This window comes from Paramisgurnus dabryanus, chromosome 10 (assembly GCF_030506205.2).
Source record: "Paramisgurnus dabryanus chromosome 10, PD_genome_1.1, whole genome shotgun sequence".
Lineage (NCBI taxonomy): Eukaryota > Metazoa > Chordata > Actinopteri > Cypriniformes > Cobitidae > Paramisgurnus > Paramisgurnus dabryanus.
Genome location: NC_133346.1, coordinates 26387949 through 26415833, shown reverse-complemented (window position 1 = coordinate 26415833; position 27885 = coordinate 26387949). Strand labels below are relative to the sequence as shown.

Genomic DNA, 27885 nt, shown 5'->3' with positions numbered 1-27885 from the left:
CAGTTCAGAAAGAAATCAAATGTGTGTCAGTATATAGATCCATGCTTGATCGGTCTTAAAGTGGAAACCCTTAAGAAATCTGGCTATGTTTTTGCTATTATGTTAATCAAACAACAGAAGACAAAAGGTAAATCACTTCTATAGCTTTAAAATATTAATTATGTTTAATTTATAGAATGAAGAAGACTGAAGAAATCTTTTTATTCATTTGATTCTGTTTTTGTTCCTAAATTCTATTGTCATACTTTATTTGTAACGTTGTTTTTTTCTATTTTAATATGCTTAGGCTATAATTTCTTGATTTGTTCTTATTTTATTTTTCTTATTTCCCTTTTTTGATAATCCAAAAATTCTATCAATGACTCAAAAAAGGGAATGTAATCCATTTAACCACTTTACTGTAAAATTATGTAATTTGACAGTAACTTTGGCATTGAGGTCCACCCTATTTTACCAAGGTCCACTCAGTTTAAAATTTCTGGCCTCGCCACTGCGTTAAGATGGTCATTGTCTGGACATTCTTTTGTTAAAAAATGTAGGTTAAAAAGTAGGTTTAAAGGTAATTTCATTACGCAGAAGCAAACGGGTTTCCTTCATTAAAATTTTGTTAAACGGACGTCATATTTCATTTATTTTTCTCTGTGACATTTTTTCTCTACTCTGCTGACAGTACAATGTTACATTTTTTTATTTTGACGAGACAAATGAAGGTAAACTGATATAATTTTGTATACCCTACATTTTATATTTGTTATACCTAATTTCTCTCTTACTTAGAGAAATATAAATGTGAGATTCTGGAAATGGGATCCATTTATTTAATGGTATCCGTCAGATCGGAAAAAAATCATTAGCAGGGAACACAGTGTGATCAGATATTTTAAGTGTTATCGGTTGGGTGCTAAATAGAAGCTTTAGATAGAGGGACAAAAAACAGTCCCGGGCAGACCTCTAGTGCAGCATGTCGAAAAAAGTGAAAACATGAAATAGAGTTTAATTTATATGGACTCTGAATGAGGCAAGTGGAATGGATTTGAGAAAGCAGCAGCGTGGATGGTTAAGGCTGTAGCTGAAATGCTGAACGGAGTTTAATTTATTAGTGCATTCCTCTAGTGGAATGGATTTGACTGACAGAGCTCTGACAATATACACTAAATTTGAGAAAAAGTGGGTAGGTCTTGTCCCACCCACATATAATGATTCTGACGCCCATTGCTCTCTGTGTGTTTGTCTGTGTGTTATGGAGCCCTGCAAGTCACCTGTAGAAGAAACAAGACCCGCAAATCTGTGATCGCCGTTTTGTAATTCTGGCCCTCAGTTTATAAACCATACTCACAGTTTCTTAAACTGTTACCTGAGTTTACCAAATCATGCCCACAGACAGTGGCGGCTGGTCACTAGGGGGCGCTGGGGCGCCGCCCCCTTAAAGCTGGCCAGAGAGGAAAGCTACTTTAACATGTAACCAAAAAGTTAAATATATAGTCCAAATTAATACAAAATAAAATCATTTAGTTGTACTATTTCACTGTTAGTCATGTTATAATTTATTTAAAACAATTAAAAATCAAAACTGAGTTTGTTGTGTGTGTCATGTTTGTGTGTCTGGGGCGCACCCTTAATGAATGTCTATGTAGGTCAGGAAAAAGGGTAAAAACATGTGACCTGAGGCTGAGCTCTAAGTGGCTGGTTTCGGATCCGCCCTGGGGCGCAGGACTGTGCGCCCCAAACACTCCCACTTATGTTGTAAGCGAATCAATATTGCTTTTAATGTTTTTTACCTCCGGTGATTGGATCCTTCTCAGAGTCTCATAACCGCGTTGGAGATTGTTGTGTTAACTGATAGCTACAGTACAGATCAGTGAAAGCAAGTGAAATATCTTGAGAAGAAGGAAAATATGCTTTTATCCTTACAAAATCACCCTATACAAGGTATTTAATTGATGAATAAATAAAGGATTAAGAAGCTTGGACCAGATCGATCAACGGAGTCAAATGATGGCAGTCTGTGTGGTGCTCCACCACTTCTCATGGCAAACGGAGTTGGCTAGCTGGATATAGCTTGTAAGTCTTGAGTTTTATTTTTTTCCCAGTTTGCTGTTTTAAAGTCTGAATGCGTGATATACGTGCAAAACATGAACTTTTGTGGCGCGTTTGAGCTTGTGCTGCGTGGACATAATGAGTACGTTTACATGCACAGAATAAGCGGATAACTATCAAAAGTCTGCTTATTATAGAAAACTGTTTTCATGCGTTTACATGCAAATCAATAAACCGGCTATGCAGACAACTGCGTTTACATGGGACTTGGAGAATTATCAGTTTTCCCGCAGGCAGTGACGTCACCGCCTATTAGGGGTGTCACGATTCTCCAAATCATCGATTCGATTACACTTTCGATTCTAAGGTCCGATTCTCGATTTTTACTTTTTTTTTTAAGACAAAAATGATATGCCATTATTTATTATTATTATTATTATTAAGTTTTATTATTAGTTTAACATTAACATGCACATTGCACAACTCGCATGGGGGTTTGTGGGCTTCACTTAACGCGAGAGCTTGTAGAGAGAGGATTCCTTCTTGCACGCACATGGACTTGATGCGCATGGACTTAATGCGCGTGTCTTGGACTCATAGCATCTGAAATAAATCCAGCATCATAAGCAGCTGCGCTTCTCTCTGTCTCACGTGCACGCGCTCTCGCATCTGTCCAAAGTCTAAACATAAACTAAAGTAGTATCCTTATGTATTTGTTCAGTTTTATGCGTTACATGCGAGCTGAGGCAAACTATCCCTTTTGTTTTAAAATATAACCCGCTGCATATTTGCGCCTCCCTCACTCTCGCGCACGTGCAGAGAGCTGCGCTCTGTCCAAAGTCAGATCACTAGGTAGCAATCCTGTTTATGATATGCATTTCAAGGAGTTGTAGCATCCCTCGTGTTTAAAATATGATCGCGTTCCGCTGGACAGATGTTTTTAAAGGCATCTCTGAGAGTTTTTTTCCCTCGCTTGGCAAGCCGACCGGACGTGACATGGCAGCATCGACGATCCCATTTTTTAATTCGAAGTTCGAAGCTGTGACTTAATTTCGATCGATTTCGACTTAAAATCGAAATCGTGACACCCTATAGCCTATAGTACATAGTAGTCGATCAAAAAGCCAACGGCATATCTGTCTTAAGCTGTACAGTTGTATCTCTTCTCAGGTGTTCAGAACCTGTAATTGTAACATGAGCTTCTATTTTCACAGTTTCTCTGCCAACTGCTTTAGTCCAGCGGAGACTTTTATGCGTTACTTTGCGCTTACTTCCGCGTGTGACGTTCATCTTTCATACTCGGGGGCATGCGCACATGGACAAAACCGTGAGAAAGCGGGTTAAGGTGTTTACATGCCACGCGAAATCGGCGTAATGAGCAAAAAACTACCTGTGCCGATCGGTTTTTGCTTACGCTGTTTATGGGCTTTCCCCGATAAAGGAAAACCGTTTTACCCGTTTACATGACCCCACACGTTATCAGGTTATTGAGCATAATCGGTGTAAGACTGTGCATGTAAACGCACCTAATGAGAGCGAGAGCTCATATAATCCGGTATATTCTGTGGCTTGGTCAACTTTGTTGTTAGTTTTGTTGTTGTAGAGTTTAAAAAAGCACCCACGAGAAAACCACTGTTTTTAAGGAAACTTCACAAACCGTGCATATTGAGCTGATGGACTGTAGCCTATGTACTTAGTCTATTGTGAGGAAAAAATGTGCTTGTGCTATTGCTATAAAAGCAAAAAGAAATGTACGAGCCGGTGATTAGGCAACTTTAGTGTCTCTTCTTGTGTGTGTTCGGTCGCGTTAAACGAAAAGTCTTTGACGGAGAAAATTTAAGCAGGATAAAGACAAATCTGAACGCCCTTTTTGGTAGATTGCCCATACAACTCAACTTGAGAATGTAATTCCTAATAATGTTCAGTTGGTGGCAGTGTGTTGCTCAAATGACGCCCTGGTTTCTAAACATTCTCGTGATATTTTGATGTCATACACTGATTGGTCTGCGCATGGCTGCTGAAGTTAAACACTACAGGAGCGCTGCAACAAGACGCCAGTCTAAGGTAAAGATACAAAATCTAATGACAAGAGTCTGCATTAATCTGCCTTCATGCGTTTATTACACAAGATGGTTTCAGATGAGTTTAGTTCAATTCAGATTTTTACATGTTTATTGATATTTTACTCACAGTTGTATTTTGTTATTTGATTTGTTCATATTTGCCTGTTCAGCATAAAGCTCTGTGTTTTATTGCCTCCACTGTCACAGTGAGAAAACAACATTAATTTATCTGCTTCATGTGATGGTAAAGTGATGCACGGTCTCCGTTTATCTGTTCTCTAAACAAATGAATAAACACATTTGACTTGTATGCTCGTGTAAGTTTATGATTAGAAATGGACATGTGAACGAAAATACATGAAACATAAAACATGAAATGACGGATAATAACTGACTGTGAAGGACTCTTCACAATGCTGTTTATCAAAAAAATGACGGAGATTGAAAAAGTCTATCGCAACCTCTCTCTCTCTGTGTGTGTGTGTGTGCAGGCTCGGACTGGTAATCTGTACAACCGGGCAAATGCCCGGTGGGCCGCTCGACATGTGGGCCGGGCCGGTGGCCTCCAAGATTTTTGTTTTTCATGCCAAAATGTTTAAGTTATTTATTTTCGGCCCGTCATGTATAAATGCAGTTGCATTTGGCTTTGGGGGCGGGTGATAGGAAAATATTTTCGGCTTCTTCATGACAGGTTCAGTGTGTGTTACGATCGCGCACCCATGCCCCACCCCTCAAATGGATTTGTCCAAGCAGCCGCTGGGTTTATGTGGAAATATACAGTGAGGATAGCGCATCATTTAGCCTTGCACTTAAGAAAAATCATTATGGACAACAGAGGCTCCAAAAAGAAGAAATGGGGAGCGGAGAAGATCGGCGAGAAAAAGTCGCCCAGGTATATTAACAACCGCCCAAATATATCTGGCATAACTTTTTTTTGTTCTTCCGTAATAATGACACTATTTGATAATGACATTTGAGTGCGAGCACGTGTCTCTTCCAACGAGTTCGGTATGTGTTCGCGTGCTCTCTGTTTCTCTATGAATTGGCTGTGAGCCGAGGCAAGTTCAGTGTCACGTTGTGTCCATGTTTCTGAACTTGAGCAGAGTTGTATGCATTAGAGGTCTTCACAGAGGACCCGTACAGTTCCGGGTCTATGTTTTAAAGGGGCAGTTGGGTCTCGGTCGGTCCCAGTTTAATTATGCTACTTCGGGTCCTGGGTCTGATCGACCAGTCGGCGCTAATGCGTTAAAGCTCTGGGCCCGGTTCCCCGATAACGTTCACTCTTAGCGTGCTAAGAAGACTCAAAAAGATATATCTTACCAAAGTTGTTGATGTTCCTAAGTGTGTTCCCCGAAGTGTCTCTTAAGAAGCTTCTTAACACGCTGCCTCTAAGTACGACGTACAATGGCGCTGTCCCAAGTGAAGGTGCTGAATTATTTGCGATCGATCACTCAGGGATCGATTTTCCACTTCACGCGAAGGTGCATTACGACGTTAAGAAAGACAACACGTTATATACAAATGGAACATAACTCAAATTATTCCAGTCACATTTATTTTAACATAGTTTAAGTTATCCGTAAAATATAGACTATTAATTAAATGATCAAATTGTAATACGGGTAGACGAACCGGGTATCCCTCGCTCTTTATTCACCCTCCTTATCCCGTTGTGCCACTTGTGCCGCTTCTTGACAAGGGTTTTGACCTTAAAAAAATATGTAATACACTTTTATACGAATGTTAAGGTACTTAACAATCAGAATTGATTGGCAAGCAGCTGCAGTATTTCTGTTTAATGTGGTATTGCTTACCATTAATGTTTTCAATAAAATGCAACCTAGTTAGATAGAGAATATGGTCTGAGAAGATCTAGCAGCTCCATAATGAGTTGTCTTGGAAGGCGATTTTTTTATTTAGCCACGTCAGGCAAAATGTCAAAAGGTTTAAGGTTTGACGAATAAAAAAATTGGCATGGACTAAACAGTTACGCGGCCGGTGTTGTGTGGAAGTCTGTTCCCCCTATGTTTCCTTTTAGTGTAGTGTTTTTATAGCATTTTTATCACATTATACGTTTATTCTTTATATACATTGAAAGTTTTAATGGCTAAGATGTATATGTGTGCATTTATGTAATGTATCTTGACTGTTCTTGATTGTAAGTCAATTATTTTTACAGTATGAATCATATTATATGTATAATATATAATTATTATGTTTGGAAACATAACAGTTTTAAAACAAACAGTAGAGAAAAAAAGAAAAGAAAAAGACAGGCTATGTGTCATTTGTACGCTTTTTGGTGAGAATGGGTTGGTTAAAAGACATAAAACTGTCAAATATGAAATATTAAATAAATTGTATAATAGAATACATGATATTATTGCTTTTTAGTATAACCAATTGAAATCTTTAATCTTTCTAAATAAATTATAAATGTAAGGTGATGAAAACGCAATAAACATAGAAGGAACAGACTTCAATGAGGAACAAACACCGGCGCCGTCTTTGATTCATTAGTTCTGATACCAAATAAAGTCAACTGCATAAATAGTCCTGTATCCATTGCAAACATATTTTATAATAAGTCTTAAAAATGTCCATAACATAAAATCATTGTCAGCATACCATAGTTTGACTTGTACTGTGCTGCGCAGATTTCTAAAGACTGCGACGATAGCGTTTTGCGCTCAAACAACGCTAAGAGAGAGCTTACGAATGGTCCAGACCAACCTTACGAAAGTGTGACTTACAGAAGACATACTTAGCGTACAAACCTTTTGGGAATCGTGCCATAGAGTTAAGAGAGAGGTTAAGGAATAGGTTAAGAACTACTTAGCGATAAGAACGTTTTGGGGAACCGGGCCCTGGTTTCTATGGCTATAGGCTATAACAACTGGCTCTTGTTTTGAAAGTCCCAATGCACTTTCTTTCTTATATTTTTATAAATATTATTAATTAACCATCTTTGCTTTCTGAGCAAACATTTTAGATATAAGAGATGGTAATCTTTTAATCTGCAAGAGAGAAATAGAAAGAGAGGCACTTTTACTGCTTCTGCTCTATCTAATATAAAGTGAAGAAAGCTACATAAACCATTATAACACCGGTCACATTTATAATCTATAGACCTATTTATAATCTATAGACCTGCACTGTCTATCATTAATATACTTTACATATTATTGTATTCAATAGAGTTTGATAAAAGGGGTCATCTACACAAGTATTGTTTCATATAACAGTGCAAAAATAGTAAAGTGTTTTTGTGGTGCTTCGACAAACAGTGTCAGCTTTGTTCATGGCAAAGAGAGTTTGAGGTGGTTGAATTTTAACTATACTGTGAAATTAATATAAATGTTTAATAAATCAAAGCATTGGGTTAGAGGGGCGATTTTGGTATCGGTGGGCTTGTGTGTGGAGTGGGGGGGGGTGTCGTCGGTCCAGTGGTGGGCCGTTCCACGAGGAAATTGCCAGGGCCGAATTTTGTTCCCAGTCCGACCCTGTGTGTGTGTTTGTGTGTGTGTGTGTGTGTGTGTGTGTGTGTGTGTGCGTGTGAATGATTACCTTGATATTAGTTCATTACAGATTCATAGTGTATTTATTTCGTGCGTTTGATTTCAACTGTAACATTTTTCAGCATTTTAGCGAAGTAGTAGTCTAATGATACTCATCACCTGATAAATGGCTATTAAGAGTACTGCATTACTACAGTAAAAGTTTGATTTTGAGTGGTTTGCGCCCCCGCAAATTTTTTTAGCACCAGCCACCACTGCCCACAAATTAATAAGCCACACGCAGATGTGTATTAAAACCTTGTGGTGCCCATGTGCAATAGCCCCATGTAGGTGCCCCCACCCACATACCCACAATTGATCAAGAATCTATTTTCTTAATAATTTATAAGATTTTATAAGCATTAAAACTTTTTAGCAATTTGCATATTTTACAAGGAAACTTTAAATGTTCTCTTTTGTAGAACACAAAAAACAACTCTTTTATCAAGCAATTTAATATCATCTGAGGTTAATGGATTCCTGCTCACTGATGTAATGTTGTTTACTTATTGCTTGTACTGAATAAAACAACGAACAAAAAATAGTGATTTTATACAAAAATTCTCAAACCATTTACAATGGCATTTTCTGGATTTTGACCAAGCAAACTGGCATATAATGTGAAATCTATGTCCCTACCCAGTTCAGATAGCAGCGAAAGTGCAGAAAGACGTTTCTGTGTCATTGTTGTTGATCACATAGAACGCATTTATGCCAGTGAGAGGTGCCTTTCTTCAATTGTTTTCTATTGGCAGTAAGGGTTTTGCGCGCCGGGCATCTTGCGTTTTTGCCGCCTGCCGCGACTTGCATTTTTGCAGGAAGACCTGATATGTAAAAAAGTAAACTAAACAGAAAAGCGCAGACATCATTTGATGTGAGCCTTGTGTGGTGGTGACAGAAGTTTAGTTGCTTGGTACAAACGTAGACTGCCCTTACTCGCCTAAGTGTTTGTGTACCTCTCACCCTCGTTCAAGGTCAGAGCAAGCGGCCACTTTTTAAATTTTCTGCTAATATGTTAGATAGTTAAGAGCAAACCAAACATTCAAAAGCTCTCATGGTTTAAATAATTGACTGACAGGACAGCTGATTTGGTGGTTGCCTAGCAACATAAATAACGCAGCGCATTGCTTTTTTAAAAGTAAACCAAATAAAGGCAGTGTTTATTTATTGGTAAATTGTTACATTTTTTGTGGTTTAATATCTGCTTTGTTCCGAGCAAGCTAACTATTGTGGGATAAGAACATTTATTAGACAAATGTGACTTAAAGTGATCGACTGTGTCTGATTCTTGAATCTCTTCTACTTTGGGAGGAGAGTATTTAAATGATTGACGCAACACAATTTACTAATGTTTGCGAATGTGATATTACTGGTATTTGCACCATTATTTAAAGCCAAAAGCGTTTTTTTGGAATTGCGCTCTTGTGCTAATTTCCCCTGTTTAGTAAATCTGGCCCACGATCTGTCCATCTTATAAAAAGTAAATACTGTAATCTAAAATACTTTCCCCATTGATTAGCCTTTAACAGCATTTTGTACTAGCAACATTATTTTTTATATGCGTATCCCAAAACTGCACTTATAACTCAAGCGCAGGCAGCTTTAAATGTCATAGGAGTCGCTATAATTTTGTCAGTCCTGAAATGTCAATGGTTTTTGATTTTAGCACTCACTTGTTTTTTAATATGCTAACTTTATGCTAATTATCTTCAACTGGGGCCTCTACCATGAAGATGGTTAAACAAACTCAGGGTTACAGGATTAGTTTTAAGTTGACATAACCAAACCAGTACGAGTAGGGTTTGTTGGTATTCTGAAGCAACTTATTGATCTCAAAGTTGATTGGTCAAGTGCGTTCCCAAAATGTCAGTTATGATGTGACATCTCCGTTCCCTGGGTTACATACGTAACGGAGACATTCTGCAATTTAGTTTAAAGAGATAGTTCATTCTAAAATGTAAAATGTTATCATAAATTCCTTCCCCCATGTCGTTTTAAAATTATAAGTCCATTGATCGTCTTTGACACTCTGGGGTCTAAGGGTTTTTTAGGGCCCTGGGGAAGTTTTGACCTGCACTGACATCTGTGCTTTTTTCAGTTGCTTAAAAACATATTAATGGCAAAAGTCTCATAACACTGTGTTCTGCACAGACTGGGCTACAATATTATATGATCAACATGTATGTACATGTTTATATTTTTGAGAGAAAAATGTTTATGCGTGGTTTTTGAAAAAGCAACATTTATATAAGTCCACAAAACTCATTTTAAACATGTTTTCCCAAGAATTTTCAAAAAAGGATCTAGTTGTCTAGAGTTTTTCTTCAAATTGATGTGAAATCACATAAAACAATATATTGATTTACAATTTCTAAGACACTTTTCACTTTTTATTTTCTATTGAAATAGTACTGTTCGGCCTTCGTAAAAATTAACACAGGGTTAGTGTTTGGTTGGCAAGCGAGAGTTTTACTTTTGTGCTGTAAAAAGCTGCAAAGAAGAACTGCCTATCGTTGTCTGGACTCTTATTCGTGTTTTTGTAATCATTATAGTAGAAACACAACAAGGGACGAGCGTGATAAACTTAAAAACAGTACAAAGGAATGTGTGCACATGCGAGTAATCCTGTGTTTAATAAACTTGCTGTGAGGAGATATACGCTTAGACGCAAGTAAATAAGGATTGTACTGTTTGCAATTGCGTATTTTATAAGACGGTAGATTGCAAACAGTAAAAACCTTTTGGTAAAAAGGCCCGTCGAATTCCTTGACTCGTGTGTTTGTGTGTGTTCCCGTCGCATGAACTGTTTGACGAAAGGACAAAGAAAACACTCGCGTCTGGAGATAGTGACACACATACGCAAGTAAATAAGGATTTAGATGTTTGGTGCACTCCGATGAAACAACAAGGAATGGCAAGACTGGATTGTGGATGGCGTATCCATTGACTGGAGGAGGCACGAGTTATGCATATGGATGTCTCTGCTCGTTCACTTAAATGGCAAGGGGGTGTGGCGATCTCATCTCATTACAGATAAACAGGTAACAGGAGAAAGACGGTACCTCTCCTCCTTCTCATACAGTTTACACGGAATGACAATAACTGTTTTCAATCTCACTTAAATCATTTAAAAGCAGGCATTCCAAGCATTATGTAGACATATATCTTTTGTTTCTATGACAAGTATTCGTTAAGTAACAGTACATTTTTCTGACGTGTTTCTGAAAGGACTTCACTGAGGGAGAGAGAACAAAACGCGCATCATGTTTATTTTCTTAATTTTGTGAAAAGAACAACATTCTGTTTTTATTTGGAAGTGGACAGAAATAAACTAGACACTTTTAACGTTTTAAATTATGTATAAATCATATCTGTATGTCCAAAATCAGCAGAGTAATCTAAGTCTCTTTGCGGAGTGATTGAAAAATAAAGAGTTTGCGGCGCCCTGCGCCGCAGTCGATCCCTGAGTGTTAACCCTCTGGGGTCCGACCATTTTGGGACACTGTCAGAGGTTCTGACATGCTCTTACATTTGGTCTTTTTTCAGTTGCTTTAAAACATAATAATGGCAAGTGTCTCATACCACTGTGTTCAGCACAAACTGGGCTAAAATATTACATGAGCTACATGTATGTACATGTTTGTTTTTTTGAGAGAAAAATGTTTATGCGTGGTTTTTAAAAAAGCAAAATTTTTAAGTCACTGATATAAGTCCACAAAACCCATACTAAACATGTAACAAGACTTTTCTATACAGAATCTAATAGTCTAGAGTTTTTTCTTTAAAATGATGTGAAAATCATCCTGCCTTCTCATTCACATAAACTAATATATTGCTTGCATAATGAGCTGCATAATGAGCTGCATAATGAGGCAGTAATGTGAGAGGGAACTACAGTAAAGAATGTGAGGACAAATGTATACATGTTTGTTTGAGGTTTATTAAGAAGTTAACAATATAATCAAAAATAAAAATGAATGTCAGTAGGACATTTTCAGTTTATTTGGAAACAAACCCTATTTAAAAACTTAACTTGTATAAGAAACTGATAAACAACAGAGCTGTAAACTTCATGTGGCTCATGTCATGTTACCATATAACTTTATGTCCAAAAAGTGTGAATATGTTTTCCACTTCATAGTTTTGTACTGATGAGAGGGATGCAGACCTGTAAGAGGGTTATAAACAGCTGTTAGCATAAATTGTCCACAGAAATACCCTTACATACATAACTGATGGGTAAATGATAGCACTACATTCAGATAAACTATCATGTACATAAACTAAATTAGTATCTCAGATAAACATCTGCAGTGATTAGTTATATAAAAAGCTGTTTTCAGATGACTGTTTTCAGATGCCCATCCCCTTATCGTCTAGCTTCTGTTTTAAACGCGTTTCTGTAAGCGAGTATGAACTTTAAAAACACATTGCATATGGCGTCCATGTGCGCGAGCTCGCATCTCCGTGGAAACAAGCGCTCATAATAAAACTGTGTCGCGTGTAAAGCACAATGTACAGTATGGAATGCGTTGCATGTAAAACAATATCATATTACAGCAGATCCCGCAGTGCAGCATTACTCAAAGTTGCCATGAAGGATACAAAGTGAATAACGGTGTCTAACACTGTACAGCATGTAACAATGAAATCCGCCATTAAATGATCACAAGACATAACAAAGCCAAGGGTGGGTCTGCCTCCTCTGGGTCTGCTTGAAGGTTCACCACCTGATCTCTGAAAGTGGTGGGAACCTTGGGCACGAAGCCTTGCCTGGTCTTAACGTTACAATAGGAATAGCAGGTCCAAACTTAAGGCACAAATCGTCGACCGAAATGCATGAAGGTCCCCTACCCTCTTCACGGAGGTTAAGTATGAAGTAAGATTGCCGGTAAACAATGTGTATGTTAACAAGTATTTTTAATTGGCAAAATGTATTAATTCATCTAAGCTGAGGTAATAACATAGTTTAATATGGCAAAAGGGTAGACTATTCCTTTAAAAAACGTGATGCTGAACAGAGGTTGAAAGAGTAATTAAATATTCTACTCAAGTAAAAGTAAAGTCTTTTTTTCAGTCGGTCACTACGTGACGTCTCCGTTCCCTCCTTCAGGGAACGAGGGTTACATCCATAACCGAGACGTTACTTTAAATTTTAAAGTTTAAAGTTTAAAGGAAATTTATATCAATTAATTATAAACTGGCCCTGATATGTCACTAGACATTAAGAAATCATTTTCATTTCAAATCCTTGTGGTCTCGTACACACTGCAAACTTTCGGGAGTGACAACGGCATTGGCTCAGTGGTTCAAGTAGGTTGTCTATAAACCGGAAGGTTGGTGGTTCAATCCCCGGCTCCACCGGACCAAGTGTCGAGGTGTCCTTGAGCAAGACACCTAACCCCAGCTGCTCCCGACAAGCGGGATGGCGCCTTGCATGGCTGACACCGCCGTCGGTGTATGAATGTGTGTGTGAATGGGTGAATGTGAGGCAAACTTGTAAAGCGCTTTGGATGGCCATAGGTCTGTTAAAAGCGCTATATAAATGCAGTCCATTTACCATTTATTAAAATGTGGGAGTGAATCCCCTAAATGTTAGTTTCATGTCTGTACGAAACAAGACTCACTCCCGAAAATGTGGTGATTGACACAGAGATAACCATAGCAACGTTCTGCCGTCTCGCGTGCTTATCATTCACAGCTTTGACCAAAATAATAACAGCATTGTGTTTTGCAATAAACCTCCGTCTTGGCCTTGTGTATTTTACGCTTTTGTAAAGCTGCTTCACAGCACAGAGCGCGCAGTCTTGCAGTGTTGCAAGGTCCTCGTCTTTTTTAAACGTAAATACCGTTTTGGCGCTTACCCGTTTATAGTTTTTTGCTCATGAAGTGATCAAGTTTTTGGTGTTAATTAAGTGTGAGGGTGCCGGTCCCAATATTTTGATCTTTGAGGTAAAGCATTTAGATTTATTTCGGTTTATTATTGGATTTTTCTTTTTCGCTGTTTTTTAGTGCAAGATCTGGCAACACTAGTCAGCAAACGCTTGTGCCTCTGTCATTTTCTGAACCATGCATACAGAGGACTTTTCCCCTTCTAGGAATTTATTTTTTCAGAAGAGAGACCTGTCATGACCATGATGCACGTTTAAACACTTGATTAACTACTAGTTGTTCAGTTCGGTTATGTACACACTGTGCAGAGTTTCTGTAAATTCGGTTGTCACTACCTGCATTTTGCGGGAGTTAATTCGGTTGTTGAATGCGGTTGTCAGTCCCGTAAATTACTGAACTGTGTGTGTACACAACAGGATTAGGATTAAAAGGTGAAGTGACAACCTAATTAATATGCAGTGTGTATGGGACCTATATCACTCACAACAGTGGTCTGGCCAGGATATTGTCATTTAAAAAGTGGAGTTGCAGCCCACTTTTTTTGAAATATGTTGTCATATTGTGTATTGGCCACCAGTTGTGTGATTGCAGTACTAGTTTTAGCCACAAGTTTTGTGATTGAAATATTAGGATTGGCCACAATCCTACATACTGTTCCTTTAATAATATTTTAATCAGAGTAAAAGTAACTTTTTAACAGCAGGGTGAGGTGGGGGATTCTAGTACAGATCAAAAAGGACAAGGCAATATAAATCTCAAACTAGTTGTTTTTTTATTGTAGGAACACCTTTACAATTTACAATGCAATAACAAAAAGTAAATAAAATAAAAAGCTTTTTTATAACTAAGAAACATTTATAGAATTGTTTTTGAACTAGTGTAGTAAATACAATAAATGTATTTAGGTTGTAATTGATTTACTGCTGGTAACATACATTATTTTGTTAAACATATATATATATATATATATATGTGTTTATATAATGAGCACATAATGAGATGAGTGCTATGGCTTTATACATTTATCCTTAACATGTTTATCTTGTTCTATCTAGACTTGGGTACTTGATGTCTAAGACCTTTTATTCTTCTCTCTCTTTCGCTTTCTGCAATGGCTAATGGCCCTGCACATTCTCAATGACGTTCTTAAGTTGTTTGATTTCACACAAAACTGCTAAAACACGGAAGATAATGCACATGATGTCAAAAAAACGATACCGCGTTGACCGTTTAGCGTAGTTTAGCACATTCCCCCGCCCATCAATCAATCAGTATATGTGGGGCGCCTTTATCACCTTGCTTTTTTATATTTTTTACTCAGGATGTGATTTAAAATATATCGAAGTACAATACTTTAAATAAAGCATACTTAAGTAAAAGTACAGATTTTAAAAACTACTTTAAAAAGTACACAAAAAAACTACTCAATTACAGTAACGTGAGTAAATGTAATTCGTTACTTTCCACCTCTGGCAATGAACACTTGTGGATTGTCCTTTTTTTCAGATACACATAATTATTGCACTAGACAAACAGGTGAGATGCGATGTGTGTTGCCCTTATGTCGAACGAACCAAACACAGCGGTCAGTGTTTTATCAAGCTAAGGTGGCATGGAACTCATTACCAGGATTTTTGTTGCTGAAAAATAATAAAAAAAACTCTTTCAAAAGAAGTTAAAACTGTTTAACTTCACACAGTGATTATTGATAGTTGATTTAGTTTTGTTTGTGAATATAGAATATGTATTGGAGTATAGAATGATACCAGAAAATGAGCTGTTTTTGAGTTTTTTCCCTTTGAGATTGAGCTGCTATGAACTTATGTATGTCTTGTATATTGTTATTGTGTGTAGGTGTGTGAATGGTGTAAAAATATAAGTAAAACATGTAATGAATTTTGAGGAGATCCAAGGAAGAATAGCTACTGTTGTTACAGTGGCTAATGGGGATCTTAATAAACTAAACTAAAGTAAACTAAACTCTTTGTTTTGTCTTTCTTTTTCTAGTAAACTGCATTTGGATCATAATTCTTGCTTGTCTGAGATTCATGACATGACAGTTTAACTGTGATACACTACTGTCTTATGTAATCTTTTGTGTGTATGTAGGGCATGAAGGGAAATGAAGTCATTCAAATGATTGAGAGCGGAGAGAGGATGTCTCCCCCACCCGACTGCCCGGCTGAGATGTATGACCTTATGAAGAAATGCTGGACATACAAGTAAATAAAAAAACACACTACTATCTGAAGGTGTATGCTTAAATGTTTTAAATTAGTTTTAAAGAAAAAATATAATTGTGCGTTAAAAATTTTATTAAAAAAATATTAAAATGAATGACAACATAATGTAGAAAAAGCAGCTTACCAGAGCACATAAGGGAAATTCCTTCAATTGACCATATGCAAGTTTACTTCCTGGTTTCAATAAGGCAGCTTGTGCATTTCCTGTTAATTGTCAGCTAGGATGTCATTCTAAACTCGCTGCCTTCAAACAGGTTAAAATGAATGGTTAAATTTAATTTTGCTAAGGAGAAACACTTTAAGACGTAGCAGTGCTTAGCTGTTGTTTGCTCATGGTGCTTTTTTTATTTATTAATTATATTTAAAAAATAATAATAATAATGCTTGCATGACTATTTAACTAATTAGATTCTAATTTTAAACTAAATATTACAATACTGATGATGTTACATCAACCTACGTTTATTAAAAATACCACCACACCAATGAGTGACGTTTCATCAAAAGTTTTCCAGCTGGCTTATATTACTGTGGATGTTTAAAAGAACATTCCCTGCATATGGTCAATTATGTTTAAAAAGCTTCCCAGTTTGAGATCTCAAGAAGCTGCTTGATAAAATGCAGAGTAAGATTTAGCAAATTCTAGGAAAAACTGTGGCTTTTACTAATACATATAATGTCTCGGTTATGTATGTAACCACGGTTCCCTGATGGAGGGAACGAGAAGTTGTGTCAGTGACAACAGTATGGGGTGTGCTCTTGAGATTCCTGGTCTAACTTGTGTGTACAACGGCAATAATATTGCAATGAAATTGTGCGAATGGTATTTGCATACCCGTCTCCACCCACGCTTATGTGCTGAAAGCTTTCTTCAAAAATGTTGGCCCATACTGATAAGATAGCATCTTGCAGTTGATGGAGATTTGTTGGATGCACATCCAGGGCACGAAGCTCCCATTCCACCACATCCCATAGATGCTCTATTGGGTTGAGATCTGGTGACTGTGGGGGCCATCTTAGTACAGTGAACTAATTGTCTGTAGGTTCCCCACCCTAGGCGAGCGCTACTAAGAGAGCAGTCTTCATCGTAAGATGAGAAAGATCGGCTTCTCTTCGGGGTTCAAATGGGACCCTCTTGAGGCCTGAAAGGACCACTGAAAGGTCCCAAGAGGGGATGAGGCATGGTCTGGGTGGATTTAACCTCCTCGCACCTCTCAGAAACCTACAAATCAGCTTGTGCTGTCCCAACAACCTACCCTCAACATCGAAGTGATGGGCTGCAATGGCAGCCACGTGCACTTTGAGGGTAGAAGGAGAGAGATGTATCTCTAAGCCTTCTTGTAGGAAGGACAACACTACGCTGACTGTGCAGCTCTGTGGTTCCTCTCCCCGAGAGAAACACCAGGACGAGAAAAGATGCCACTTAAGCCACCTGGTACAAGGGGCTCTAGCCTGGGCAATGGTTTCAGCCCTGCTAGAGCATCTTCGTCCCCTTCAGAAACCAGACATGGAGGTTCCAGAGGTCTGGCCTCGGGTGCCAAATCTTGCCTTGCCCCTGAGACAAAAAGTCTTGTCTCAAGGGAATTGGCCAAGGAGGGGCAGTCGCTAGTAGCAAGAGCTCCGAGTACCAGGTCTTGTTGGGGCACAGGGGCGTTAGAAGAACCTGATGCTCTTCCTTTTTGACCTTGCTCAGCACCTGAGCAATGAGGCTCACTGGGGGAAGGCATACTTTCTCGATAACGTGGCCCTGGATGAGCTAAGATGTCCATGCCGAGGACAGTGAGTGTTGTCTGGTGAAGCAAACAGATCAACATTGGCTTCGTCTTATATCTCCCAAATGCTCCGGACCACGTCAGGATGAAGTCTTCACTCTCCGCGGAGTGTGACCTGTTGTGAGAACGCGTCAGCCACATGATTGAAGTGGCCACCTCCGCCCCGAATCACTGCAGCATTCTGACTGAGGTGTACAGAACACCGCAAACATGGGTGGGCATCTGGCTAATTGTATTAGCTGAAATTAAGGAAGAGACAAAGAAAGAGATGAAAAAAGAGAAGAAGAACATAACCCAGGGAGGAAAATGGAAATTACTCTTTTCTCAACCATGTGGGCATTAGGCCCTGTGGGGACCCAACTGAAAATAAGACAGGAAGGGATCAATCTCGCAAAGGCCCAAGAATGATAAAAATGGTCGAGATTTCCTCCCTGGAATGGGATCGCCAGGGCTGCTCAGAAACCAAAAGGGTCCCTTACAGTCGCATAACAACCTGTCTTCCTGTGGGTAGATCTTCTCAGGGGCCGGCCATCTCTGATGATTGAAGGCGGAAGCAGAGGCTGCCTGGGAGCAGATGACGGATGGACTGCAACAGTGAAAAAGGTCAGGTCATGCCGAGGTGAAACATGTTAAAAAGCCTCCATCTGCTTCCTTACTGCATAGAACAAGAGCAGAATCCTGCCAAGTATACCAAACAGCTGTATTCACGAGATGGCTATGACAAAAAAGCAAACCTTCTCTGCATCTCCCATCTGTGCAAGTAAAACCAGAGATATCTCTCTTGGACCACAAAATGGACATCGCTCGACACACAGGGCATGCTGTCACGTTCATCACCTCAGAAGTTCCTGCCACATCACTGAGTCTGGCCTAATCTCATACAGATGTTTTAAATGCCTTGGTCTAATGCAGGATGACATGGCGTGCAGGGTGGAGGCAGCTTACCGGTAGCCATGCAAGCTTTCGACATGGGTGCCGAAAAACGTACAGGCTTTAGAAGAGAGATTTGGTCGGTTCCGTCAGATGGCAGCCGTATGCAGACACAATATGCACCGCAACAGCATGCTTATCTGGGTACCCCAACATATTCCTTAGCTGCCATGGTATCGAGGGAGGTGAGGGCGACCGAAACTCACAACCCCGAATGGCAATGAATGTTACCTTCCGAGATTAGTAAATTCCCCGTGCAGTTTACAAGGGAACAATAGTGGGACGGGGCGTGGCTAAATTCAATTCAATTTTATTTATATAGCGCTTTTGACAATTGTTAATAGTTTCAAAGCAGCTTTACATTATTAGATGTTGGGGAAAACACAGAATAATCTATAGATAATATAAGAAGAATACAGCGGCTAAGAATAAACCATACAAGCGAGCGTTGTAATAATGTAACGTGTAAAAGTAAAGTGCTAAGTTAAGCCAATGTTGGCTGACTCTCCCGGGGATGAGAAAACCCCTAGGAGAAAAACCCTGTGGGAAAACTCCTAGAAGGACAAAAACCTTTGAGAGAGATTAATATATATTTATATATGTATAAACACGATAGGGATAGGAAACAGGTAAGTGGATTAAACTGGTTCAGCCGGTGGTCGTTGGTCACGTATCGGCTGGGCACCACGTTGAAGGACAGCCAGTAGATCAGTGGTGTGATGACCTTCACAGCAGCAAGACTCGGTCTGTTTGTCTCATTGTCCTCGGGGTCGAGGAAGAAACAGTGAGAGAAAAACAGAATTCTATTAGTGTAGGGGCCGTTTGCATGTAATGCAAGTGTCATACAGTATTGTGGTTTAAAATCCGCTCGGTTCTAGACAGGCTACCTATTGTGGCATAAGTATATTACCCAGTTGAGTTATGTGAATGCTTTGTTCTGGACAAACTAGCTATTGCGGGATAGGTACATTTACTTGACATTTTATGTGATTGCTTTGTTAAAGAATGTCTTAAGTTTAGACTTAAAGTGATCGACTGTCTGATTCTCGAACATTATTTGGTAAATCATTCCAGAGCTTAGGGGCTAGATATGAAAACGATCTACCTTTAGACACTTTTGATACTCTAGGGATAATTAATTGGCCAGAATTTTATGATTGTAGTGTACGTAATGCATTGTATTCTGATAGTAATTCTTTAATATACGAGGGTGCTAGGCCATTTAAGGCTTTGTAGGTGATTAGTAATATTTTAAATTGTATGCGATATTTAACAGGTAGTAGGGATGGTCATAATTAATCGACGATCGATAATTGATTGTTAAGAATTTCGTCGATCACGTTAATTTGTTATCAATTAATTGAATGCATTTTTTTTATCTAACTCCTGTTTCACAAATACTGCGTATGCAGTGCGTTTGCGTATGTGTGCGGCGAATCTGTCAAGCACCCGTTGCAGTGCCTTATTCTGCATATAAAACGTTCATGTGATTGACACTTTCTGTGAACACTTTCCCGCATAAACAATAGAACAAAGCATCATTTTTTTTTCACAAAACAATATATTTTAGATATTATTTGACAGATGTGGATTAAGGATGTTTAAAATCTCTAGCCTGGTGGTCAGGATCTGAATGGATCAAATCAGCAGTTTTGCAATGCTTTATTTATCTCCACATATATCATAAATAAAAATAAGCAGAGTAACTTTGCAAGTCTACCCTTCCACATTATATATTTCCTACTATGTATGTATATGATTTCCAAATAATAAACGAGAGTATTCAACGACAAAAAGCATCTCATATGGAAATAAATTCTCACAATATTATTATTTCTCAAAACTTTATGACAAAAATAAGCAACTGTATTCATACAGTTATTCAAAGACGCACACATTATTCTGCATATATTTGAATATTATACAAAAGTATTCATATAACGGCACGTTTCATATGGCAAAAAAAATATCCTCACATTAACATAACAGCATAATGAAATGAATAAACAGACAATGAAACAGGATTGAAATATAAATTGTATTATTATTACCGGAAAAAAGCAATATTGCTAAAATAATCTCTGAGGTAAATGCATCAAAAACGCTGTTACCCGCACAATAAGTCTAAATGAGCAATTAAAGTGAAAAAAGCATTATTAAGCCATGTCTCAAAACTTTATATGACAAAATATATTTAAAAGAAATGTATACTTACAGTTATTCAAAGATGCACACATTATTCCATATTACTCCCGTTTATGAGCATGTTTGTCTCTGGCCTCGCTCTGTTATGTAATAGATTGACAGGTGCGCATCTCCGTTTTTCAAACATATATAATTTTGTAATTACTACCTTAGGAAAATTAGCCATGATTTTATCATTGTGAAAATGTTTTTTTTTTTTTGCAGATTAAAACGATTTGTATTTCCGCAATTTTACTACAAATACCATGGTTATGGTATATTGTGCAGTTGGAGACCATAGTAAATTTGTGTCTACTGTTGTTTTAAAATAAATAAAAACTAAAAGACTATGTTAGTATAATTAAACAATGGTAAATGGGGCTCACAAAACGCATGCTGTTTCACACATACTCTGTATGCGAGTAAGCCAAGTTAGCGCTGAGCTACCTGTGCATCCCGGTCAGTCTCCTCGGAGCGGGTGTTTTCGGCGGCGGCTGGACTGACGGTCACCATGGGTTGCGGTCGGGTCTGACCCCAAAACATGCTTTTATGTCTCAAAAAAAATCAGTAGACTGGTGCAGAAGTTTTATGCGAGTTACTTAAGTTAGTTATTTTTCACGAGGCTTTAAGTAGCCTAATTTGTTATAGCCTAATGAAGGCTAATATCTTGCACTTTCTTCTGGCTTGAATAATTTTGAGTTACATTTTGACAAAACCTTTCAGATCTAAGTGTTATGTTTTTTGTTTAACTTAATGTTAAACATGAATCTGTTTTTTATTTTTTATTTTGGAACTAATGAGGTCTCTGTTTAAGAACGCTGGCTCGCAGCTGCAGGTTCCGCTGCTTTAGAGCACCGCACATGCACGCACATATATGTTTGAAACATAGTTTAACTGTCTGCCACAAGTTGATCTTGTAATAAAGGTCTCATCGAGGAAAAACACGCTGTATATTTGTATTCATTGCATTTTTTAACTATAAAAGTTAAATAACAAATTTTATTATAAAAATATTAATGATTAATCGATAGTCGATCGTTAATTCTCCCGACGATCGACAAAGAAAACTTAATCGAATGCCCATCCCTAACAGGTAGCCAATGTAAAGATGCCAAAATTGGACTTATGTGGTCATACTTTTTAGATCGAGTAAGCACTCTTGCAGCGGCATTTTAAACTAGTTGAAGCTTGTTTACCTGATTTGCGTGACATCCCCGAGTAACGAGTTACAATAGTCTATTCTAGAGGTCATAAAAGTGTGGATACGCTTCTCTGCGTCAGATGTAGACAGCATATGGTGTATTTTTGAGATATTTCAAAGATGGAAGAAAGCTCTGCGGCAGATGTTGGATATATGACTAAATGCCACGGCCAGCACCCAAAACAATTCATTAAGCTGAGAACACGTAGGCAAAAACAGTGCATACACTGCTGCCTAATATTCTCAGCTGCCCAAACACACACAGCTGTTACCTGAGTATTTTGCCATTTTACACACAAGTCAGACCAGGATTGGCTCTCAAGAGCACACCCCATACTGTTTACTGTTGTCATCGACACAACGTCGAGTGAACGACGGAAAGGGAACCTATACTGTAGTTAGATTATTCCTATTACAGTTGTTGAATGGTATAAATGATGAAGGTTTTATGTTATTTATCTAAGGAACCGTTTCATGCATGGGTAGTATAACATTAATTATACATAATGACCATATTTGACCACAGAATTCTAATCAGAATTTAAAGTCATATATTAATAATAAAAAGTGCCATTTGGTACACCAAATCAGTAATTTTGGTAATGAAAAAATTGATTGCTGTTTTTCCTTTATAGGCCGGATGAGAGACCAGGATTTTCTGTAGTTGAACCAAGATTACGACATTACTATTATGACATATCCCAATGATGACCTTGACCAGAGCACATACAAAAATGAAACAACATGGTATTTAAAATATTAATTTAATGTGATATAAGCATCATTTTTGACTGTTTGTTGGCTTTCCATTAAACTTTTTAAACATTCATATTTCCATTTAGTAATAATTAATTGAACAAAATTACCTCCTTCAATAGTATTTTTGCATAGGGAAGAGCAGGATCGAAAGTAACATGTACCATGTAACAAGTAACGATTTTCTCAGAGCCTTGACTACATTTGCATTTCAATCTATGACAGCACTGATCAATTTACAGGTTATTTAGTGATGTAACACATCCTGAAACATGTTCAGTATATAAGTAAATCGGGTTTAAATGTCAGGAGTTCCCATAGGGATGAAAGTAACTTGTTACTTTTGTCCCACTGCTAATGTGGCGACTTTCTGTATGTCAGCATTTATCTTAACATATCTTAAAGCCATATTTTAGCTATTCCACCTCCACCTATGAATTTGTAGTGTTTCAATCCTAATGTTTTTATGCACATTTTAAATTATGCATAAAAAACAGACGGTAACATGACTATACTGTTGCATTATGTTAAGAATTTATTTTTTTCTGAAACTGAAATTTTAAATACACATATAATTTAAGGACAAAATATGTTTGCATTCAAATATTAACACACTTATATTTAGGTATATTTGATAATAACAAGTATAACATAAAAATCTATCTTCTTCTGATGTGTTACTTTTGACCCACCTGTGTGTTACTTTCGACCCTACTGACAATTTGAAAGTAACAATATACAGCTTATGTTTAAAGTGAAATTATAAGTCGTTCTACATTTGTACAAATTCCACCTAACAGCATTAGTACTCATCAGATAAAACAGCATTGCGCCTTAGACTGAAAGGCATTCGTCCTCAGCAAAACTTGGTCAGGACTAAAGTCTCACACATCAGCCATCGGGCAAAACGGCCTGTCTGAGGCCGTTTTGTCCAATGCCTTGTTTTGCAAGACCTGATGCCACTTACTGTATGCTGAATTCTGAGGATGTCCTAAAATGTACACTGTATACTTGGTATTGATAGACTACACTTGTGAGTTATTGACCAAGGCAAATATACAGTATGTCTGTCTAAAACATTATCTTTTAAATTTAAGTCAAAAAAATTGTACTTTCACACCGCTCTCCCCTAAATTCCAAACAATGAATTGAAAGCATTTCACTTTTATTTTAAGCAATAATTTCTATGTAATGCAAAGCTTATTTTTTATTATTCATTAGACCTAAATTTGTCAGTAGAATGCATGGTACGCAATAATAAAAGTGTATTTTGTTTGCTGTTTTTCAGTGTTTGTATTTCCTATTCATGCATTCTTATTAATACAAATGTCACAGTAATATAAATTAGCATAGACCCTTTTACAGCTCAAGTGATCAAATAGCCTGCGCACGCATTTTGGCAACAGAAGTGATGTTATTCCCCATTGGTTCTAACGTGTTATCACCTCAGAAAGTTTTCCCAGCATCAAAATGTCTGGTTGTTGCATTTGGTTGCACTAATATAATATACTAATATACGTATATATGTATCTGGCAACTTTATTTTTGGCCATCTGCTAACGTCTTCTATCCACTCCACTTTAGTACACAGATCTGGTAACTGTGTTGAATAAGTTGATAAAGTCAACTTTTTAAAATAACTTTCTCTGTCTGTGTTGCTTCACTGCTGATTCTTGCCATACTTCCGTTGCCTAAATGCGCGTGCATACGCTGCCACGTCATCATTGTGTACAAACAGTAAAAGGGTCTATAACTCTATGGTTTAACTAGATGCTTCACGAGTTTCAGGCAATAACCAATTTGTCAGTCCACACCAGAATCTAAAAATGTCTGTCACAAATCACGGTTACACTTTATTCTGACTTTAGACATTTTACTAACTAAGTTAATCTGCAACACCATGCCAAAATATAAAATGTATGGACAATTGAAAAAAAAATCATATTCACAGCCAGTATCCCAGTCAGGCGTGTGTGTTGATGTGATTTTTCTATTTGCATGCTTAGACTGCATAGCTAAAAGCTTTCATCTAAAAACTCATGTGACATTTCACTAGACGGAATGTTTACTTTTAACATTTATTGTATAGCAAATGTTGTCACATTTAGAACACAATATACACACACAAAATCCAAGAGGCCTTTGTTATTTCCAGAATTGCTTATTGTTTAATTAGTTGCCACTGTAAACCAAGGTTTACTTTAGTTTTAGATTACAAGGTTTATTGCTAGGTTTGTTTGGATTAAAACAACATTCATGTACTGACAACATTCTCATACTATAGATTTAACTTCCAATTATATATTTTTCATGTCTCTGTCACAATGGTTAAGTCATATTTTCAATTAAAATATGGCACCAGTAATCGTTTTGTTGCAGTTGACAAAATAGGGTTTAAAATTACCCAGAGTGTGTGCAGTTGAACTGAATGACATATCAAAATATTGATCCTCCTGTTAAATTAAATTAATACAATAATGTATGTATATCTACAATGTTGTCTAATAAAGATTTATAAAACTATTACTAGTATGCATGATTATTTTCTGAGAGGGGGTTCGGCGAAAAATCGTCAGCTGTCAGCAGGAAGTGGCAGCCGCTGGCAGCAGACAGTACCTGATACTAAAACCGGAAACCAGAGGAGGCTGTAAGCGGCAGCAAGACAAATAAATAATTATAAAAATTTCTAATACTTATTCTAATACTTAAGTATAAATGTCAGTATTATCTGATTAAAAATATTTATGGAATATAAACAAAGAAAAAGATAATTTGGGCAAACGTTAAATTGCAGCTGAATATTTATGTATGAATGCATATGCGTGTAAATCAATGTTTGTGTGAAGTAATGAAAGAGATGCACCAAAACACCTAGATAAATGAATTCATATTTATATGAGGCACTTCCCACTAGATGTACTGTATGTTGTATATTTATTATACAGGCCACACACACATGCCTTAATGACAAAGAGAGACAGGTCTCACCAATGACCTTCATTTTAAATCTTTTTATTTTGCTTGTTTTTTTTTACATTAGTAACTCAAGTTGTGTAATATGCAAATTATCCAACCATTATAAGCCAAGTATTATAACCAATTTCAGAACATTAGAAACCGATGTTGTTATTTTATACTCCAAGTGTTGCTTTAATGCAAAGTATTAAGAGTTGAGAATATATATTATATTGTTTAATAAAAGACACATTTTGTACCGTTTTGTATTAAAAAGTTATTTAGAGTAGAAAGCTTTGGATACGTGTATTAGACAGATTTTGATTGATTGAATTGATTAAATACTTTATTGAACAACAATCAACATGAAGTGTTCAAAAGGATAAAAATACAAAAAGCCCATAGGCTTATTTCATTGTGGTCCTTAAGATATAAAACATAAGAAATACAGTACCCTTTGGTGCATGATTTGCAGAATAGATTTGATACAAAGAAACTTCTTCATATATATATATACCAGAGATGGGACCAAGTCACACATGTGCAAGTCTCAAGTAAGTCTCAAGTCTGAACCTTCAAGTCTCAAGTAAGTCCCAAGTTTTTTTTTTCTTGGGCAAGTCAAGTCAAGTCGAGTCACAGGCTATGTCAAGTCAAGTCAAGTCCTGTAGTAGGTCAAGTCCAAGTCAAGTCACCTTATTATTGTAATTTTACCTGCAGAATCTGATCTTAATAAAGATATATAGAATATAAAGATATAAAGAAATACTCATGTTCAGTAAAATACATCATGGAATTAAACAAAATTGTAATCTCTTCTGTTCGTGCGCCTACATTTGAAATAACGAACTTAAACGTGCAAAAGACGCGATATGTAAACCGGCCCTAACATTGTAGAATCCAGTCATTTTTCTCTGTGTGTGTGTGTGTGTGTTCAGGTGGCAAACTTAGAAAAAGAAGCCAAGTCTCGTACCGCTCAGATCAAGGGAAGTATTTTTTACAAATAAATGTATTAACTTATAAACTTATTTTGCCTACATTTGTCCCTAACACGGTATGATGAGGGTTAATGGCTACTTTAGCTATTATTACATAACTAACAACTAACTAACCAGATATTAACAACTTGACAAGCACTTACTGGGCAGAATGGCTCTTCAAATGACAAACGAAATTGGAGGTTGTCGTCTGGCTGCCCATGATTTTAATGTTGCATGTCTTGCAACAGACTGTTTGTCTTTTGCCATCTTGTTGAAGCCGAAAGCGATGACCCCCGCTACCCCTCCGGCTGACATGTTGATATCTGTTCTATGTGGGTGTGGTGTGCGTAAGGTACGAGAGGGCATGACTGATGATAGTGTCGTGATTCAGCCATGACAACGCCATTCTCAGTTTGCGCTCCAACTGGGTCAACTTTATTTTTTAAAACAGTTAATATATTTTATATTTAAACTGAAAACATGATGTGATTAACACTCAAGTCATTCAAGTCATCGTGTCTCAAGTCAAGTCAAGTCCCGAGTCTTTAACTTCCAAGTCCGAGTCTCCGCTTCGCGTCGGGTCCTGATCACACTGTCGGGGCTTATTTCCCAATAACTACCGGCTGCCTCTACATTATCCCTTATTCCTCCTGTAGCATCATGCACCACTAACTGCAAAACCCTGCATTTTCCTCTTCCAACATAACCTAGAGATTCATAAGAAAATGGAGACATTAATACATAAATTACCTTTACAGTAGACAAGCATGCGCAGACATATTCCCATTGCATTTTGCCATGAACCTAGCAGTGATCACAATTTCATGCTTAATTTGCACACCTGCTAAGCAGTTATTGTACACTTCATTGCAGTGTCGGCTGCAGGGTAAACATTTTCTAAAGGTCCTGGGATGGCTCAGACTTTGTACTCCATTTAGTTACACCTGTATATTGAAATGATAAAAATAATAAATGACCATTACAAATATAAACATTCAGACATGTCAGGGAAATGTTATGATATGGCACCATTTTAAACATCATTTAATTAAATATGTAAAAAAAAAAATGAATACAATCAAGCCAGCAGAAGTGTGCCTGTCCACCAGACTTCTGAATTTGGAACAAACCAAAGAGAGATTTAACAATGCAGCATCACCCTCCTCCAGGACCACGTAAAGAAGAATTTCTGACAGGACAGCATCTGGCAACTGTTGGGTGTTATAAACAAACCGAAAAATTACTGCAATTTCCAAACATCACAGCCTAAGCTCCCTAAAAACAGAAGTGCATCGTATGGGAGCAGGTAATACTTAAC

General features: G+C 37.5%; 1 protein-coding gene across 1 annotated transcript in view; it reads left to right on the top strand.

Annotated features, from left to right (window-relative positions):
- syk (spleen tyrosine kinase) overlaps positions 1–25142 on the top strand; it is a 109177-nt gene extending 84035 nt beyond the window's left edge. Inside the window, 2 exon segments of the mRNA XM_065240645.2 lie at positions 15659–15771; positions 22515–25142. Of these exon segments, the coding sequence (XP_065096717.1) occupies positions 15659–15771; positions 22515–22587 (186 nt within the window). The 3' untranslated portion in view covers positions 22588–25142.
- The last annotated feature ends 2743 nt before the right edge of the window (positions 25143–27885 follow it).